Consider the following 20,989-nt stretch of genomic DNA (forward strand, 5'->3'; position numbering starts at 1 on the left):
GGAAGCAGATGTTAAATAATGATAATGACGAAGACCACATTTCGGCTGTTGTATGCTCCGGCCTTCTTCAGGTATCTTGCGATTCAACTTAGTTCCTTGCCTGAGATTGAACTCAGCACCTCTAGGTGATTGCACTGCATTATCCAACACCTTTGTCCAAAACTCTATGCCCATAGGCAGTAACAGAATGAATCTTTAACCCTTTAGCATTCAAACCGGCCATATCTGGCCCAAATATTCTACCTCTTTTTTGTTCAGTGCAGCCTCTCACGTTTACCCTACAATGCCATTCTGAAACTAAAACATTTACATTATCAAAATTGTGAAGCTTTGAGATCATACATGATTAATTCAAAACAAGTTATCTGAATGCTAAAGGGTTAAGGCTTAAAAACCTCCATTGATGTCTTCTGTTGGCACCATACCGATTGGAGGATGCAATTCTGTATTTCTGAGGTGAGGAGTTTATATCATGTACACTGTTTAGTTGGACTGGTGTCCTCATCTTGGTTGCTGCTTTCACTATGTTTCAGCTGTTGTATGCTCCAGCCTTCTTCTGGTGTCTTGTGGTGAGGATATAGTCTGTTTCTATATATTTACTTGTTTCAGTCATTTGACTGCAGCCATGCTGAAGCACTACCTTGAAAGGTTTTAGTCAAACTAATTGACTCCAGGATTTATTTCTTAAGCCTAGTACTTATTCTGTTAGTCTCTTTGCCAAACTGCTAAATTACAGGGGCGTAAACACACCGACACCAGTTGTCAAGGGGTGATGGAGGGACAAACACAGACACAAAGACACACACAGATATATGCATATATATATATATATATATATATATATATATATATATATATATATATGCGCACACACACAGGGTGTGGTGAATAAACGATCATCTAAATTATGGAAAAATGAAAATAACTCTATAGAAAAATGAAAATAACACTGACATCTTATTTTAACAGAGATGCTTACCAAGATTACATAAAAATATCTTGAAATACTAAAGAGTAAACTTATTCAATAAAATAGCTTCAACCACGGCCTCCAGATGACTTTGGAATCTCCTGCAACTCTTCTGGATGGTCTCCTTGTTTAAGTTGGTGAATGCTGCCATAATCTTTGCCTTCACTTCATCTTTGATGTTACAAGGAGTTTTGTTGGTCTCTCACTCATCTGCATGTCGCACATAATCAAGGCGGTTGCGGTCTGGGGAGTTAGGTGGTTCAGATGTTAGGGGTGATGTAGTTTCAGAAATTGTTTGACAGTCATGACTGGGTTCTCCTGCTTGTGTGGAAGAGTGCTGTTCCCAGACATGGGTTCTTCCAGCAGCCACCCTCTTGACCCAGGGCAGCACTACCTCCTCCAGGCCTTTGATGTAGGCCTATGTGTTGAGTGTGAGACCGTGTGGGAAGATGAATGGAGGCATAACGTCGCCATCACTAGTGATCACTCCAAACACCATGGTGTTGACTGGGTATTTGATTTTTATCACTCACATTACATGTCCTCAGCCTGACACCCAAGCACTCTGAAATGTTCGTATTGGAGCTTCCGGCACAAATGCTAAGCAGAATAGCATGTTGTTTACAAATTTCTGGCAAAGTGAATTGCATCATGTTGCTGTTTTTCTCACAGACGGTGCCCAACAACAATTTACCTGTCACATCCTCTGTGTGTGTGTGTGTGTGTGTGTGTGTGTGTGTATGATAGGCTTCTTTCAGTTTCCGTCTGCCAAATCCACTTACAAGGCTTTGGTCGACTGAGCCCGGAACCATGTGATTTGTTAGGAATGGTAAGGGCATCCAACTGTAGAAACCCTGACAACTGGAGTCTGGTGCTGCTCTCAGGCTGGCCAGCTCCCATCAAACCATCCAACCCATGCCAGCATGGAAAATGGATGTTAAGTGATGAGACAGAAAGAGGAATGAAAGATGAGAGAAGAGAAAAAAAAGAAAGGAAATTATAACAGGTGAGTGGGGTACAGGAGATTGTGTGCAATGTATAGAGTTGTGAGAGAAAAGATAAGCAGTCTGTGTAAACATTAAAAATGTATTGTGAAAGCAATGAACAAAAGTAAAAATAACAAAAGAAGGACAAGTTTTAACAATTTTTTTATTAAAGTGATTTGTTGGGTAAGGCTGGAACAGTGCAAGAAGATATAAAGTAAACTACTAAAATAAAAGTAAACAAATTGATGTTGTAGTTTTACCTATTATTTCTATATTTCTGATCTATGACCCCTTCTTCAGGACATGCAGAACAGCAAGGAATAGTCTCACTGGCCTTAGCCAACAAGTCTCTTTAATGTAATATTGCACAATGCTTCACCAAAACTACTCCATTTTAAACATTTTGTTTGCTTCTTAAAAATAAGGGGAAGAATCTTGATGTCTCTGAAGGAAAATAAAGGAGGAATATGAAAAAGGCAAAGTGGGAGGTGTGATGTTCAAGTGAGAGTGGATGTGTTTGGGATGTGGGGGTGGGTGGGGTGTTGAAAGGGGGGAAACAAGGGTGTAGGTGTGCTGGGAAAAGGGAGAGAGGGTTGTGGAAGAGGGAGATATGCAGGGATGGGGGGGGATGGGGGGGGGGGGGAGAAATGAGTGCAGTTTGCATTAGTTAATGGAGATGGTGAAATGGATAAGTTTAGAATAAGATGGTGGATGAAACAGACAAGAGAGTGAGCAAGGAGAGGGTAATGCCCTTAATTCAATCTTTACTTATCCCACTTATCAAAAGTTAAATATCTTTGATGCTGCTTATTAATCTAGATTACTAACAAGAGTTTGGTGTGTGGAACAAGATAAAATGCCTGATATTTTATTTATTCTTCTTTAGACAAATATTTTGCATTTTTTCATCACAATCTTGTTGATGTTTCTAGAGAGAAACATATAACTTTCTTTTATAATATCCACACATAAATACCTTGCCAACTTGTTAAATTAATAGTGATATTTGCAAAGAAAATCTGTGCTTGGTTATGAACATGTAAACTGAATACATGATACAGGTGACATTAAAAAGAAAAAAAATAGAGAAATAAGTTAGATGTTGTTAGAGAGAAATAGTGGTTGAGGTTAAACTCAAAAATTTTGAATAATTAAGTTAGTTCAATACTTGAAAGTCTGACTTTTACGACTTATTCAAGCAGATAGAAAAATACAGCATTGCAGAATTATGCAACCCTACCTTTTATAGAAACACTTAGCACTATTGATTTTTTAAATATAAGCACACACACACACACACACACATATGCATTGGTATTAATTCATTCATTCATTCTTAAAAAAAAGTATGCTTTCAAACAAGTATAGAAGAGGTATTGTATTTACACTTTGCATCAGTAACTGAACAACAGCCCTGAAAATTTTAATAAAACATTTAAGTAATCTTATACTGTGTTCATTAAAAAGAGTTTCTTGTTAAATAAACTGAAACATGAAACTTCCTATGGAAGTCATTATCGACTACACATAAAAAATCTCAAAAATGGAAAGGAATTATTATCTTTAGACTTAAGTTTTCCTTACATTAAGATATTTGTTTGAACTGCCATTCTTGAATATATTCATTCCAGAATTATTTTCCTTTGGCATGTTGTCTTTATTTTCATTGAAGTTTTGATTTCTATGTTAATAAATGCCAGAATGAAACCATATCAATATATTTGCTGGCTCAGAGAAAACTATGTATTTCTATATGAGAAATTAATATCTTTATATGCTGTGATTATATCACAGTCCAGCATTTTTCTCATTGAATTAGACAATTTACCTATCAGCTAAACAGAGTAGCAAAAATTAAATCTGATAATGTTTATAGGGGAAACAGTTTTCCCAATAAAATAAACGCCTGCTTCAGTTTTAAATGTGAAAATAAAACTTGGTCACTAAATATGGCTGGCTTAGTATTACTGCACTTTTGATTGAAGCAGTCGGCACATGCTTCCAATATTTGTAATTAGGCTCACATTCATAGTTATCATCAACTTAAACATCATACTAATATGATTACCATTACTACAAACATCATTGTCTAAATCTTAATGCTGCCAGTTAAAATACATTTACATAACTTCTTAGCGTAGTAATATCAAACTTACCAATTTCATTAAATCTATAATAACAGTAGTGGTAAATGTTAATGATGGTAGGTTTTCAACAGAGTTTATGACCATTTTGATTTGATACGTAGATGGAGCTAATAATTTAAGTAGTTGGCTGATGGTTTGGCAGAATCATTAGTGTCTGCATACATTAACTCATTGTATTGAGTTCAAATCCATAGCTTTATTCTTCCAAGGGCTATAAAGTAAGTATTCAGGTGGTTATAATTAACTATTCCTTTCCAAAAACTTATCTGGCTTTTTGCCTATGTAAGAAATTATTAATTTAGGTGATATAGGTTACTAGTGTTCCTGAGAGAAGTGTGAAAATTATAATTTTACACTTCTGTTATTTTCTTTTCCAAGATAGTTTCCTGCATAGATAAAAAAAATCATCATCATCATTACTTAGCATTTGTCTTCCATGCTGGCATGGATTGGTTGTTTCTACACATTTACTAAGACATATTAATCCAAAATTTTGTGATTGAATTTGCTATTGTTTCTTTACTACTTGTTTACAGCTAACTAACATTAACCTACCTTCGCATACTGTTATTTCATGTATTGTCTTTATGACTTCTCTGTTATACACATTGTACTCCTTCACAGTGACACCCCTTGTAATTTTGTAGTCACAGTGATGTTAAGATGCCTAACTCCTTAATAATTGCATGATCATAAATCCTAATTCTATTGAAGCTGCTGTTTTGTGTCCTTAATGGAGTTTATCTCTGTGGTCTTCAACATTCCCATCTTACTCCAAGGCTGTATAGTTAAGAGCATCTATGTATGAAAATAACTGTTCCAACACTGTGCAAATGCCTTAGATTTGCAAAACAGTAATCCTGTGAGAAAATGAGTGAAAAACAATAAAACAAATACAAAACCATTTCCCTTTACTCACAGTTCTCTCTCCCTCCTAAATTCATTCTTTTATATCTCACTGACAACAGGCAAGATATATTCCCATCTGCAGCTTACTGCTTTACTTTTTTACAGATCTACAGCTGTGTTGCTATTACAAGACATGTGATTTTTGTTATAGTCATTACTAGATTTGCTGGCCTGGCAACTTTTAATAAATGCATCAACAACAGTACTTGTAGACTTTGTCTTGTTTTTGCATTTTGGGTTTCTTAAATCTTCCTTTGTCCCATTTATTTCACATTTTCTCAATTTGTTCTTACATTTTTTAGTTACTTTATTATATTTTTCTCTTTGGCTATTATAATAAATGTAAGATTTCTGAAAGAAAATTATTAAAAATGTTTTCATAGTTTTAAAACATTTTCTTCTAAATTTTACCTTTGTTATTATATTCAGTAGATACTAGACTTTATAGAACATTAGCCAGAATATCTTTTTCAGTATTTAGTTTCATTTGTTTTAAGTTCAGTCCTGCCGGTGTCAGCTTTATTTTTCTTCCTCCTCCAGGCTTTATGATACTACCAAGTTTCAGCTTCATTCCAATGGAATGAAGTATAATATTCCAATGCATGGACTGTGATGTAGTGGTAAATGTTTGATGAATAAAGTTGGCGAGTTTTGGTTCCTAATTGGAACATCTTCCTTTAAAATGGAGAAGACTTAGACTCAGTAAGGAAATCTATTCTGTAACTGAATCAGTCCAATGTAGCAATCACAACTTCAGTAAACTCTCTCCTAGTTTGTTACTAAAAGGTCAACAACAGTTTTTAAAAAGAAGTGTTAGGATAGCTTGTGCTGCAATAAAGATGAGATATCTACAAATCAATACACTGAATGTTCATAATCTGCATTAGCAGTTTCCTAATGTATAGGTTTCTGATTCTTAATACTGAATAACAGAACAGCTTTTTCACTTGCATTACTAAAACCCACTGAAAGAAATGCATGAAACTTCCATTTCTCACATCCTCTATCCTACAAAATATAATTTCTGATTTCATGCTATCTATAAGGTATAGATTGTTAACCTATAGTCATCTTGAAAGACTGAATGTGTTTGTAGTATGGATTCATTCCTTCTAAGTAGAAAATTTAATATCAGTTCTTGTACCCATTAAACAAAATGACTGACTACATTTTGAGGTCACTGATGGTAGTCTGTGTTGGCACAAACCCATATAAATATATTTATATATATATATATATATATATATATATACACATCCACACATAGATATATGCATACATATATACACACACACACATGCACAGGGGGCAATAAGTATATTGTCACCATTTTATAGTTTTAATTTCACGCACACACAGTTTGGTTTTGATTTTGTCAACTACACAGTATAGTAGGGTCAGTTGGGCACTGTCTGTGAGAAAAATAGCACCATGATGCAATTCACTCTGCCAGAAATGACATACTGTATTACTCGGCATTGGTACCAGAAGTGATAAAAATCCAACGTTAAGTCAACATCATAGTGTTTGGAGTGATCACTAGTGATGGCGACATGCCTCCATTCATCTTACCACATGGCCTCACTCTTAACAGTCTACATCAAATGCCTGAAGGAGGTAGTGCTGCCCTGGGTCAAGAAAGTGGCTGCTGGAAGACCCTATGTCTGGTAACAGAACTCTGCAACTACATCACCTGTAACATCTGGCCACCTAACTCCTCAGACTGCAACTCTTTTGATTATTATATGTGGGGTACAGTTGAGTGAGAGACCAACAAAACTCCTTGTAACACCAAAAATGAAGTGAAGGCAAGGATTATGGCAGTATTCATCAACTTCAAAAAGGAGACCGTCCAGAAGAGTTGCAGGAGATTTCAGTCATCTGGAGGCTGTGGTTGAAGCAATTTTTATTGAATAAATCTACTCTTTAGTATTTCGAGATATTTCTATGTAATTTTGGTAAATATTTCTGTTAAAATAAGATTGTCAGTGTTATTTTCATTTTTGCATAATTTAGACGACAGTTTATTCACTGTACCCTGTGCATGCATACAACCACACACACACACACACACACACACACACACACACACACACACACACACACACATCTATTTTCACAGCAAGTCTAAAAATATGCTTAACTTGAGGATTGTAACTTTATTTACAACTTGAATCTTATCTGCATTGTTTTAGTGCTCCCAATAATGCACATGATTATAACTTGACTCTGTTTTGTAGATAAGGTCAGATCTAGTCCAATTAACTATATCTTCTTAGCACACAGATGAAAGTAACTGAACCCCCAATGACTGTTTTAACAAAAGTGAAACTTATTGATAAATCAGTTTGATCCTTCTTTATTGCTGCTGAGAGCCTTTTGGCTTTATCATGTGCTTTCACAAAGCAGTTAAAAATATGATCACCACTTTGATACAAGAGCCTAAATAAAACCTTAAAAAATGAAAGAATAATTTACACATTGTTTATTCCATGTAACTATCTGCTTTCTGCACGCATATTCTCTCTCTCTCTCTCTCTTTCTCTCTCTCTCTCTCTCTCTCACATACACACACTTGACCATTGTCTACATTACAGGGTGTATCAAGTAGACAGTAAATTACAAGTCTCCTTACTAACACACCCTGTCTAGCTCCTTTCCGTCATGCCACTGGTAATGCACACTTGCAGCAAAGTGTGTAGATCTTGGTGTATGTTTATTCTTCACCATTAAATCTATATTTAATAACATAATTGCTAAAATGTAAAAGTAAAGTGTAAATGAATCTCTCTGCTCATTTCGACAAGAATATTTTAGTTGTCAGAATCACGAATACTCATTGCTGAAACCAATAGACACACATTTACTAAGACATAAAATAATAGACTCACAATTTTACCATCTCTCTTGTATGTATGTGTGTATATATTTATATATATATATATATATATATATATATATTAATCCGTGTGCGGGTGACACGTAAAAGCACCCACTACACTCTCTGAGTGGTTGGCGTTAGGAAGGGCATCCAGCTGTAGAAACTCTGCCAAATTAGATTGGAGCCTGGTGTTGCCATCCGGTTTCACCAGTCCTCAGTCAAATCGTCCAACCCATGCTAGCATGGAAAGCGGACGTTAAACGAAAGTAAGCCATGAGAATTGTTTGAAAATTCAACAGCTCTCAGGTAAAATCCGATACACCAATGAACATACACCTGGTGTATAATAGTAACTAATGGTTACAATTTTTATTACCTGGTGTATAATTGTAACTAATGGTTACATTTTTATTACCTGGTGTATAATTGTAACTAATGGTTACATTTTTATTACCTGGCCAAGGTTAGGATTCCCTAATGACACTATCTCAAGTAATTAATATATTCAGAGAAATCAAACACTAACACAAGTGAAAGATCAATATTATTGATATTTCAATATATATTTATCCCACAAGGTGGCGAGCTGGCAGCAACGTTAGCACGCAGGGCGAAATGCTTAATGGTATTTCGTCTGTCTTTATGTTCTGAGTTCAAATTCCACCGAGGTCGACTTTGCCTATCATCCTTGTGGGGTCGATTGAATAAGTACCAGTTACGCACTGGGGTCGATCTAATCGACTCAATCCCTTTGTCTGTCCTCGTTTGTCCCCTCTGTGTATAGCCCCTTGTGGGCAATAGAGAAATAAATATATATTTATCCCACAAGAGTGGTTAGCACACTGGGCGAAATGCTCAGCGTCTTTACGTTCTGAGTTCAAATTCCACCGAGGTCGACTTTGCCTTTCATCCTTTCGGGGTCGATAAATTAAGTAACAGTTGTGTACTGGGGTCTATCTAATCGACTGGCCCCTACCCCAAAATTTCGGGCCTGGTACCGAAAGTAGAAAAGAATATATATTTCTTCTACATTGACTTGTTCGTGTTAAATGACATCGAAATTGATAAAGAATTCGGTTGTTTATGACAACCAAATTTCCATCACTTTTGAGATGTTGGAATTTGTTGCTGAGTAGCTCCAGGTAAGTTCTGATCAAACACACCTGCGGCCCATAATCAATGAGTTGAATATAACAAGATAAGATCCATACATCCACAGCTTAAGAGATAGAGTATCTTCACAGATCTATACCAGATCTGTACCAGATCTATACAGTGTCTTTATCTGGCTGAGGTATGGACCACAGATTCCATAGCTCAAGACAAACAGGGTCTCCACCTGCCTGACCAACAGACTGTACATTCCAATATTCAGGGTTTAATTTTCACCAGTCAGACTGTAATAAGCAGAGTAATGTAGCTGACCAAGAGACACAACATAATGACTGTTGTTAGGTTTGTTAGTGCCAGGAAGAACATTCAGATATAAATAATAATTTAGAAAAATTGAAGTTTCCAATATTATGTAATTTCCTGAGAGATTTCAGATTTCTTTATATTGTTGTTTACCTCATTTTATAAGGTTTTGAAACGATTTTTTTTTCCTAGCATATTTCATTTAAAAGATGGAAGTTGATAAGAATATAAGTAAAATTTGGCGTGGTGACACTCAATACATTCAAGAATATATTAAACAAAATCCACGGAAAGTAAGTTGTTCTGTTTATTGTTTTCTCAAAGTTACTTATTTGTTTGTTATTTTACACACAATATTAAATATTCGTAACTAAACAGGTATTTGTCCATCATATTTCATTTCTTTCTTCACAACTTTCATTAGATTTTATAGTGGAGGTGCAATGGCCCAGTGGTTAGGGCAGCGGACTCGCGGTCGCAGGATCACAGTTTCGATTCCCAGACCGGGTGTTGTGAGTGTTTATTGAGCGAAAACACCTAAAAGCACCACAAGGCTCCGGCAGGGGATGGGTGGCGAACCCTGCTGTACTCTTCCACAACTTTCTTCCTGTTTCTGTTGTACCTGTAATCCAAAGGGGTCAGCCTTGTCACACTCTGTGTCACGCTGAATACCCCCCGAGAACTATGTTAAGGGTACACGTGTCTGTGGAGTGCTCATCCACTTGCACATTAATTTCACCAGCAGGCTGTTCCGTTGATCAGATCAACTGGAACCCTCGAGGTTGTTATCGAGAGAGTGCCAACAACAATTAGATTTTATAAATACTTAACTAAACTTTGAAGCATGTCAATCGACGGAATGTGAGCGAGAGGGAAGCCCATCATCACACACTGCAATGGAGTATTCTGGCAGGAAATATTCAATCCAAGAGATGAAGGACAGATGGAGTCAATAAATGGATGGTGACTTTGTCAAGACGTTCTCTTGCTACAAACAGTTGAAGGTTTTACGGACGTCAAGACAGTTCCACCATTTCTTTTGCAGAAGTTGTCAAACCCATGGAGATACTAATGGTGTCCCGTAGGAATCAAGTCCTCACTTGATCTGATGTTAGTGTGCATGCGTCCGTTTGTCTTTGCTGCTCATTTTTAAACTCTTTTCTCTTCCCCGCTCTTTCTTTCTCCCTTTTCCTTTAATATATTTCACGTGCCTTCCCTTTCTTCATTTCAGATCAACAAAACCAATTCATGGGGTCTCACATATCTGATGGTTGCCTGTCGACTGGGCAACACAGATTTGATAAATTTCTTGATAAAGTCCGGAGCTGATTTAGACATGAGGGACAGAGACGGTAAAACTGCCTCCCATTATGCATTGTTTGCGTAAGTTAAGAATTAAATAAATCAAATCTTCAGATCTCTCTCTTTTATTCTTTTACTTGTTTCAGTCATTTGACTGTGGCCATGCTGGAGCACCGCCTTTAGTCAAACAAACCGACCCCAGGAGTTATTCTTTGTAAGCCTAGTACTTATTCTATCGGTCTCTCTTTTTGCCAAACCGGTTACGGGGACCTAAACACACCAGCATCGATTGTCAAGCGATGTTGGGGGGACAAACACAGACACACAAACACACACATATATATACACACATACATATATACGACGGGCTTCTTTCAGTTTCTGTCTACCAAATCCACTCACAAGGCTTTGGTCGGCCCGAGGCTATAGGTGAAGACACTTGCCAAGGTGCCACGCAATGGGACTGAACCCGGAACCATGTGGTTGGTAAGCAAGCTACTTACCACACAGCTACTCCTGTTTTGTTTCTAAATTTCTTCCAATTCCAGACATCTTAAACGTCCAAAGATGCCATAGCAGTGCCAGTGTTACACGATGATAAAACGATAATAATAACCAACAACATCTTCTGCCTCATTTTCTCCAGGGATCCTCTTCATTGTTGAACCATTAAACCTTTTTGGAGATTTGTTGTCAAAACAGATTACTGTTTGAGAGTCCGCAATCGGTTTGTTTGCCAATTTTATACATGTCTAGATTCAAGTATATACACATACATTATACATTCAAGAATTAATACACACACACATACACATAAACACATGATGTATGGTGAGATATTTTCAAGAAACAACTTGGCCTTCAGCTGTCCAGTGTTCCAGATGAAACTACATCACAGCAAGAGACACAAGAGGACAGGCGGTGCCCCAGTATGGCCACAGCCTTTGTGATAAAACACATAAAAGAATAAAGAATATACATACATATATGTATATATATATATATATATATATATATATATATATATATATCATCATCATCATCGTTTAACGTCCGCTTTCCATGCTAGCATGGGTTGGACGATTTGACTGAGGACTGGTGAAACCGGATGGCAACACCAGGCTCCAGTCTGATTTGGCAGAGTTTCTACAGCTGGATGCCCTTCCTAACGCCAACCACTCAGAGAGTGTAGTGGGTGCTTTTACGTGTCACCCGCACGAAAACGGCCACGCTCGAAATGGTGTCTTTTATGTGCCACCCGCACAAGCCAGTCCAGGGGCACTGGCAACGATCTCGCTCGAAAATCCTACAGGAGCCAGTCAGGCGGTACTGGCAACGGCCACGCTCAAAATGGTGCATCTCATGTGCCACCCGCACAAGAGCCAGTCCAGGGGCACTGGCAACGATCTTACTTGGCTTGCCGGGTCTTCTCATGCACAGCACATTTCCAAACGTCTCGGTCAGTAGTCATCGCCTCGGTGAGGCCCAATGTACGAAGGTCTTGCCTCACCACCTCAGCCCAGGTCTTCCTGGGCCTATCTCTTCCACGGGTTCCCTCAACTGTTAGGGTGTGGCACTTTTTCACGCAGCTATCCTCCTCCATTCTCACCACATGTCCATACCAGCGCAATCGTCTCTCTTGCACGCCACAACTGATGCTTCTAATGTTCAGCTTTTCTCTCAAGATACTTACACTCTGACGGGTATTCACATTGACATTACACATCCAACGGAGCATACTGGCTTCATTCCTTGCGAGCTTACGTATGTCCTCAGCAGTTACAGCCCATGTTTCACTGCCATGTAGCATGGTTGTTCGTACGCATGCGTCATACAGTCTGCCTTTTACTCTGAGTGAGAGTCCCTTTGTCGCCAGCAGGGGTAAGAGCTCTCTAAACTTTGCCCAGGCTATTCTTATTCTAGCAGCTACACTTTCAGCGCACCCACCCCCACTACTAACTTGGTCGCCCAGATAGCGGAAGCTATCGACTACCTCTAGTTTTTCACCCTGGAATGAGATAGAAGTTGTTTCCTGTTTGTTTGCAGTCTTTATTGCACCTGAACATCTGCCACAAACAAAAACTAACTTGCTAGTTAACCTGCCTTTGATGTTGCTGCACCTCTTATGTGTCCATAGCTTGCACCGGGTACATCTTATAGAGTTACTACCTACTCCTTTTCTACATACTGAGCAGGGCCATCTACCTGAAGGGGTTTGTGTTTTATCTACCTTCCTACTCATTAGGATTTTGGTTTTAGCTAGGTTGACTCTAAGGCCCTTCAATTCTAGACCTTGCTTCCACACCTGAAACTTTTCCTCTAGTTCTGATAGTGACTCCGCAATTAGGGCAAGGTCATCAGCATAGAGGAGCTCCCAGGGGCAACCTGTCTTGAACTCCTCTGTGATTGCCTGGAGGACTATGGTAAATAAGAGGGGGCTGAGGACGGAACCTTGGTGGACCCCTACCTCTACCCGGAATTCATTGCTGTACTCATTTCCAACCCTCACCTTACTGGCAGCATCTCTGTACATGGCTCGCATATATGTATATATATATATATATGTGTGTGTGTGTGTGTATGTATATATATATATATATATATATATATATATATATCAGATTGGAGCCTAGTGTCGCCATCTGGTTTCACCAGACCTCAGTCAAATCGTCCAACCCATGCTAGCATGGAAAGCGAACGTTGAACGAAATGATATATATATATATATATATATAGATAGATATATAAACACATGTATACAAACACACACTCACACACATGTATGTACATTGATCTGATATACGTATATATATATATATATATATATATATATATATATAAATATATATATATATATCCCCCTCTCTTTCTCTTTCAGAGAGAGGCACAAGCACATACACAGACATATACACACACGACAGTAACTTCCACCCACCAAATCCAATCACAAGGCTTCGGTCAGCCCGGGGCTATAGCAGAAGACACTCCCCCAAGGTGCCACGCGGTGGGACTGAACCCGAAACCATGTAGCTGGGAAGCAAGCTTCCTAACCACACAGCCATGCCCAAACATTTTTGTAAGTTTGATTTTTGCATATTGAATCTGCATGTGCATTTAATGTAATTATTATGTGATGTTTATATATACTCTTTTACTCTTCTACTTGTTTCAGTCATTTGACTGCGGCCATGCTGGAGCACCGCCTTTTAGTCGAGCAAATCGACCCCAGGACAAATTCTTTGGAAGCCTAGTACTTATTCTATCGGTCTCTTTTGCCGAACCGCTAAGTTACTAAGGGAACGTAAACACACCAGCATCGGTTGTCAAGCGACGTTAGGGGGACAAACACAGACACACAAACACACATATATATACATATATACGACGGGCTTCTTTCAGTTTCCATCTACCAAATCCACTCACAAGGCTTTGGTCGACCCAAGGCTATAGTAGAAGACACTTGCCCAAGGTGCCACGCAGTGGGACTGAACCCGGAACCATGTGGTTGGTAAGCAAGCTACTTACCACACAGCCACTCCTGTGCCTATATATATATTTTTTTTTTCTGTTTTCAGCCATCAGAGTGGTGTGGTGGCCATAATGATCTCGAAGGGTGCCAATATCAACGGCCAGGACCACCTTGGTAACACTCCTCTCCATTGTGCCGTGGAGAAGAACAGAGAAGACATGGTAAAAGTCATATTAAAGACAAAAGTAAAAAAGGTAAGTCAGTGTTTATATACACATATATATACATACATACACACATATATATACATACATACACACACATATATATATATATATATATATCTCGCCTTACCCCTCTTGTACTTCCTCTGTTACTACTACGTATCTCTTTTTTCCCCCCTCGTATTTCCTCTTTTTCTTTTTTCCTCTCGTTGCTCACCATTCTTCTACTTCCTCCCTCTCTTTCTCCCTCTACCACTCTCTCTCTTCCCTTTACACTGGCATGGTCACATGCTTCCGGTCAATAATCCTTTCCTTCCTTGGCCTTCGCCAAGTAACACACGCCACCACTTTGTCTCTCTCGGTTCCGTGCCTCATCGCGTTCATACACACATAATTTTTCTCGTCTGGCCGTAAAGCCTTCTGTTTGTTTTCCTGTCTTGTTTTTTGTCCGCCACTACATTCCTCCATGGCTAGATTTAATTTGCGTATACAGATTTAATCTGCGATCCATGGGACAAGCCGTTTTAACGTTGCGTCCTGCCCGAAGCTCGTCGAAACGCCGGTGTTAAAACGTGGGTAGCTGATGAAGTAGAATGTTCTCTATGTGGCTCGTGTGTTCTCGTCTACGTTTGTTTGCAATGTCCTGTACCCAGATATGCACCTATACATACAGGTGGATGTCGGTATGCACATACCTGTACGTATATATGCATATACTCATTTACTTTTGTTTTTACATGATTGAACGCAGCGTCTCACAAAAATTGTAAGTAGTTCGTAAACTTATCCTCCGACGCTACTCTATCTCTTTCTCTTTCCTTTCTCCCCCCCCCTCGTTCTTCCTCTGTACTACTACGTATCTCGCCTTACCCCTCTTGTTCTTCCTCTGTACTACTACGTATCTCGCCTTACCCCTCTTGTTCTTCCTCTGTACTACTACGTATCTCGCCTTACCCCTCTTGTTCTTCCTCTGTACTACTACGTATCTCGCCTTACCCCTCTTGTTCTTCCTCTGTTACTACTACGTATCTCTTTTTTCCCCCTCGTATTTCCTCTTTTTCTTTTTTCCTCTCGTTGCTCACCATTCTTCTACTTCCTCCCTCTCTTTCTCCCTCTACCACTCTCTCTCTTCCCTTTACACTGGCATGGTCACATGCTTCCGGTCAATAATCCTTTCCTTCCTTGGCCTTCGCCAAGTAACACACGCCACCACTTTGTCTCTCTCGGTTCCGTGCCTCATCGCGTTCATACACACATAATTTTTCTCGTCTGGCCGTAAAGCCTTCTGGTTGTTTTCCTGTCTTGTTTTTTGTCCGCCACTACATTCCTCCATGGCTAGATTTAATTTGCGTATACAGATTTAATCTGCGATCCATGGGACGAGCCGTTTTAACGTTGCGTCCTGCCCGAAGCTCGTCGAAACGCCGGTGTTAAAACGTGGGTAGCTGATGAAGTAGAATGTTCTCTATGTGGCTCGTGTGTTCTCGTCTACGTTTGTTTGCAATGTCCTGTACCCAGATATGCACCTATACATACAGGTGGATGTCGGTATGCACATACCTGTACGTATATATGCATATACTCATTTACTTTTGTTTTATATATATATATATATATATATATACACTCTTTCTCTTTTCTCTTTTACTTGTTTCACTCATTTGACTGTGGCCATGCTGGAGCACCGCCTTAATAGTCGAGCAAATTGACACCAGAGCTTATTCTTTGTAAGCCTAGTACTTATTCTATCGGATCTCTTTTGCCGAACCGCTAAGTTACGGGGACGTAAACACACCAGCATCGGTTGTCAAGTGATGTTGGGGAGACAAACACAGACACACACATATATAGGACGGGCTTCTTTCAATTTCCATCTACCAAATCCACTCACAAGGCTTTGGTCGACCCGAGGCTATAGTAGAAGACACTTGCCCAAGGTGCCACGCAGTGGGACTGAACCCGGAACCATGTGGTTGGTAAGCAAGCTACTTACCACACAGCCACTCCTGCGCTGCAGAATTTAATTTTTAAAAGAAAATGTTCATTTTAAGGAGAATTTTGAGGAAACCAAGAAATGACTGAGTTGACAATCTGTAGATATGTGGTATGTATATACACACATATGTATCTGTATATTTATATAGAAAGGTAGGTAGGTAGATAGATAGACAGACAGACTGATAGATAGATAGATAGATAGATAGATAGATAGAAGGATAGAGAGACGGATAGATAGATAGAGAGAGACAGACAGACAAACAGGTAGGTCTGTATGTATGTGTGTGTATATGTATGAAGAAATTACACTTGACATGATTAATCCCCACCCCGCACCCCGTCATTCCACCTGATTATTCTTTCTCTTTCTAATTCCTGTACTCCCACCGCAGCCCTTCTAGGAGAAAACCATTTTTAATATTCCTTTTTTGTTTTTTTTTTCTTTGCAGTTCAATAAACAAAACAACAATGGTAGGACCCCTCTGCATTTGGCCTGTATGAAGGGACACATAGACATCGCTCACCATCTCCTGCAGTGTAACCCTGACGTGAATATAAGGGATAACACCGGGTCCACTCCACTACACGTGGTTTGCAATGAAGGGGACACGGACATCGTTCGACTGCTACTGCACTTGCCTAACACCAATGTCAGTATGGCGGACAATGATGGTAACTCGCCTCTCCACCATGCCGCTCACTGTGGACACACAGTCATTGTCCGGCTGTTACTGCACCAGACTGGCATTCATCTGAATATAGTGAGCAATAGTGGTGACACGCCTCTACACCTGGCAGTTCTAAAGTAAGTCAACATTGGATCTGGATTACTCTTTTACTCTTTTACTTGTTTCAGTCTTTTTTGACTGCGGCCATGCTGGAGCACCGCCTTTAGTCAAGAAAATCGACCCCAGGACTTATTCTTTGTAAAGCCTAGTACTTATTCTATCGGTCTCTTTTTGCCGAACTGCTAAGTTACGGGGACATAAACACACCAGCATCGGTTGTCAAGCAATGCTAGGGGGAACAAACACATACACACACACACACATATATATATTTATATATATATATATATATACGACAGGCTTCTTTCAGTTTTCGTCTACCAAATCCACTCACAAGGCCTTGGTTGGCCCAAGGCTACAGTAGAAGACACTTGCTCAAGGTGCCATGCAGTGGGACTGAACCCGGAACCACGTGGTTGGTAAGCAAGCTACTTACCACACAGCCACTCCTGCGCCTATCCAAATCTGTTTCTTTTCTGTTTTCTGTTTTCAATAATGTTTATTTTTACTGAATCGTTCGTGCTATAATCCCACCATCGGGTCATCGTCTATCTCTTCTCTTTCACACTGTAATTGACTTCATTAGTTACACATTGCCAAAACTATTGTTGTTGTTACCTGACTGCATCCTTTACTCCAGTCCATCTTCTCTCACCTCACTGTTACAGGTTCAAATCCTCACCCTTGCTCTCACTCCACTTTTATCACATTCAACCGTTTTTTTTTCCCCCATTTCTTTTCCCTCATCTTCTTTAATATAAACCTCCACACCAATTGTGGGCCGTCCTTGTGATGTCCCCCCCCCCAGCCACGCCCTTGTGGCTAATAAAAACATCTTTAATTATCTCAATCGCTATGATTTTCGCACTTTCTATATTTTTCTTTCTTCTTTCTATAACTTTCAGGCAACACTATGATGTGGTGGCATTGATGTTGTCCCAGGTTAGTTAACATATACATATTATATACACTCTCTAGTATTTTACTGTTATGTTCGATTATCAGTATCCTCAAAGTACCAGTAATAGGGGCAGGTTTAATCAACTGTAATCCACCATCCTTTAAACGGCCTGTCTTGGGTCTGTAAAGGAACATGGTACAGTGTTGTTCAGCAGACCACCACAAAAGATAATACAGTCTGGGTCACACCAGGTTCATTCATACATATAGCAGGGTCTCGCTAAAGGTCTTGGTTTTGGGCAGTCATGTAATTATTAGCCAGCTTCAGTTAGAAAAGGAATGCCTCTGATGTAACCCAGACTGCAAGATGGATGCAACATATGTTGCTCAGCATCTTATCTATAAAGGAAAATTGCAGGATGAGTCGAAACGATCATCAAATAAAATAAACAGTTTTACAAATTCCACCTTCAGTTTTTTTGAGCGAGGTCGTTGCCAGTGACGTTGGACTGGCTTTTTTGCAGGTGGCACATAAAATACACCATTTCGAGCGTGGCCGTTGCCAGTACCCGCCTGGCTGGCCCTCGTGCCGGTGGCACGTAAAAGCGCCCACTACACTCTCGGAGTGGTTGGCGTTAGGAAGGGCATCCAGCTGTAGAAACTCTGCCAGATCAGATTGGAGCCTGGTGCAGCCATCTGGTTTCACCAGTCCTCAGTCAAATCATCCAACCCATGCTAGCATGGAAAGCGGACGTTAAATGACGATGATGATGATGTTACGACATACATACATATATACATACGTGTGTGTGTGTGTGTGTGTGTGCATCTATATGTAGTGTCAGTTTTCCATGCTGTCATGGATTGGAAAATGTGTTTGTGAGTGTGTGTGTGTGCATATGTGTGTGCCCATGTGTTTGTGCATTAATGTTAAGGGTGTGGACACTAATTAACACAGCTGTTTTATGAACCCCTTATTAATTAATAAAGCAACATCAAAAGTGATACATTAAGAATTATAATTCTTCTTTATTAAACTTGATCTTCTAATCATATGTTCACTCTTGTTCAACTCCCCTAAAACTTACTAGAGTAAGGGATAAAGGTAGATCAAACTGAACCCAATTTAAGGGACCATATGGAAGGTCCACTTCACTGACAAACATCAAATGTACACGATCAGTTTAATCAAGTCCCCAGCAAAAGACAGTAAATCCTACATTGATATCCACCCTGATCTTTATGTAAATTTTCATTCTCTATTCTTTTTTTTTTTATCTCTTATAAAGAGTGATGTGGCAGTGGATATCAAGAACGGTAACAAAATGACACCCTTGCTCCAAGCCATCTCCGGGGGCCACCTCGGAATGATCCACAAGCTACTTTCTCATGGCGCAGATATAAATGCTGTCGACAATGATGACAACAATTGTCTGCACCTTGCTGTGAAGAAAGGGATGTTTCATTCGGAGGGTGAAGCCTTGGGCATTTTAGACGAGGTAAGTTATAAAATTGTTTGTAAATATTTGTTTGCATGTGTGAGAGAGACAAACAGACAGACAAAGTTTGTCACGTCTGAATTCACACCCATCAAACCCCTACTTTTAGCATTAAGTAATCCAGTCTTTCTTGATAACCCTACATATATATTATGAGATACTTCTGATATAACATACATGGTTTGTTGTCATGTTGTTGTTATATTTATATGTACAATACTCTCCCATAGATATTTCTCTTGCTATGGCCAGTTGGCTTTATCGAGCCCCATGTATAGATAAGTTCTTGTTGGTTTGTTGTGTTTTGTGTTTTATTATTGGGATGTTTGTTCCTTTGTTGGCACTCCGTCGCTTACGACATCGAGGGTTCCAGTTGATCCGATCAACGGAACAGCCTGCTGCTCGTGAAATTAAGGTGCAAGTGGCTGAGTACTCCACAGACACGTGTACCCTTAATGTAGTTCTCGGGGATATTCAGCGTGACACAGTGTGACCAGGCTGACCCTTTGAATTACAGGTACAACAGAAACAGGAAGTAAGAGTGAGAGAAAATTGTGGTGAAAGAGTACAGCAGGGTTCGCCACCATCTCCTGCCGGAGCCTCGTGGAGCTTTAGGTATTTTCGCTCAATAAACACCCACAATGCCCGGTCTGGGAATCGAAACTGCAATCCTAAGACCACGAGTCCGCTGCCCTAACCACTGGGCCATTGCGCCTCCACTTTGTTCCTTTATATTTCCTATATATTTCCTATATTTGATTTGATGCCATGATTTTTGCTTATAATGTATATATTTGTGTAATACTGCAATCACCCTTTTATATATTTCCTCGTTTGTAGTTCTGCACAAAGCTTGAACTGAGCCTAGAAAACAAGCTTGCTGGCTGCGTAGTTGCAGAGTATTTGGCCTACCACGGGGCCAACTTTTACCATGAAAACAAAAGAAAGCAGACCCCAATGGATCTCATTGAAGATCCAGGCTTAAGGGAGAAAATGAAAACGTTTTTCCCACCACCGTAAGTGTTACCTGGTCATGACAAAGAGATGGACCAGTGAATTTTCTGTTTTGTACATAATTGTTTGTGTGTTTGCTTAGTTGTAATTCTAACAATACATTATACTGTTACTAGTGTCTTGACCCCAAAAAACCACATGACTACATAAAAAAGAACAATAAACTGAGAACACGTTTGTTAGGGAATCACCATTTCCCCTCCTACCTCTCTTAATCTCCCACTTTGAAGTTCTGTAACCAATGAGAAAATCATCAGCATCATCATCATCATCGTTTAACGTCCGCTTTCCATGCTGGCATGGGTTGGACGATTTGACTGAGGACTGGTGAAACCGGATGGCAACACCAGGCTCCAGTCTGATTTGGCAGAGTTTCTACAGCTGGATGCCCTTCCTAACGCCAACCACTCAGAGAGTGTAGTGGGTGCTTTTACGTGCCACCCGCATGAGGGCCAGTCAGGCGATACTGGCAACGGCCATGCTCGA

At 39.6% G+C, this 20,989-nt stretch overlaps 1 protein-coding gene and 1 long non-coding RNA gene across 2 annotated transcripts in view; one reads left to right on the plus strand and one right to left on the minus strand.

The window, feature by feature from the left end:
- The window catches only part of LOC149130245 (uncharacterized), a 244,685-nt gene that overhangs the window by 186,982 nt on the left and 36,714 nt on the right, over positions 1 to 20,989 (minus strand). The gene's annotated exons all lie outside the window — the stretch shown is intronic.
- Positions 9,502 to 20,945, plus strand: LOC149130247 (uncharacterized). Its single transcript, XM_089346052.1, has 7 exons — positions 9,502 to 9,602; positions 10,541 to 10,692; positions 14,187 to 14,334; positions 16,752 to 17,107; positions 17,996 to 18,032; positions 19,280 to 19,489; positions 20,330 to 20,945. The coding sequence occupies exons 1-7, from the start codon at positions 9,519 to 9,521 to the stop codon at positions 20,507 to 20,509; spliced, it is 1,167 nt and encodes a 388-aa protein (XP_089202178.1). The 5' UTR covers positions 9,502 to 9,518; the 3' UTR covers positions 20,510 to 20,945.

The sequence above is a fragment of the Octopus bimaculoides genome, chromosome 30, assembly GCF_046866305.1.
Source record: "Octopus bimaculoides isolate indiv1 chromosome 30, ASM4686630v1, whole genome shotgun sequence".
Taxonomy (NCBI): Eukaryota; Metazoa; Mollusca; class Cephalopoda; order Octopoda; family Octopodidae; genus Octopus; species Octopus bimaculoides.

What these genes read in the sequence shown, in the direction of transcription:
- LOC149130247 (XM_089346052.1), top strand. Translation starts at nt 9,519, where the DNA reads ATGGAAGTTGATAAGAATATAAGTAAAATTTGGCGTGGTGACACTCAA. An exon ending in TAAAGACAAAAGTAAAAAAG is followed by an intron (nt 14,335 to 16,751) that starts GTAAGTCAGTGT and finishes TTTTCTTTGCAG; the next exon opens with TTCAATAAACAAAACAACAA. An exon ending in CTACACCTGGCAGTTCTAAA is followed by an intron (nt 17,108 to 17,995) that starts GTAAGTCAACAT and finishes TATAACTTTCAG; the next exon opens with GCAACACTATGATGTGGTGG.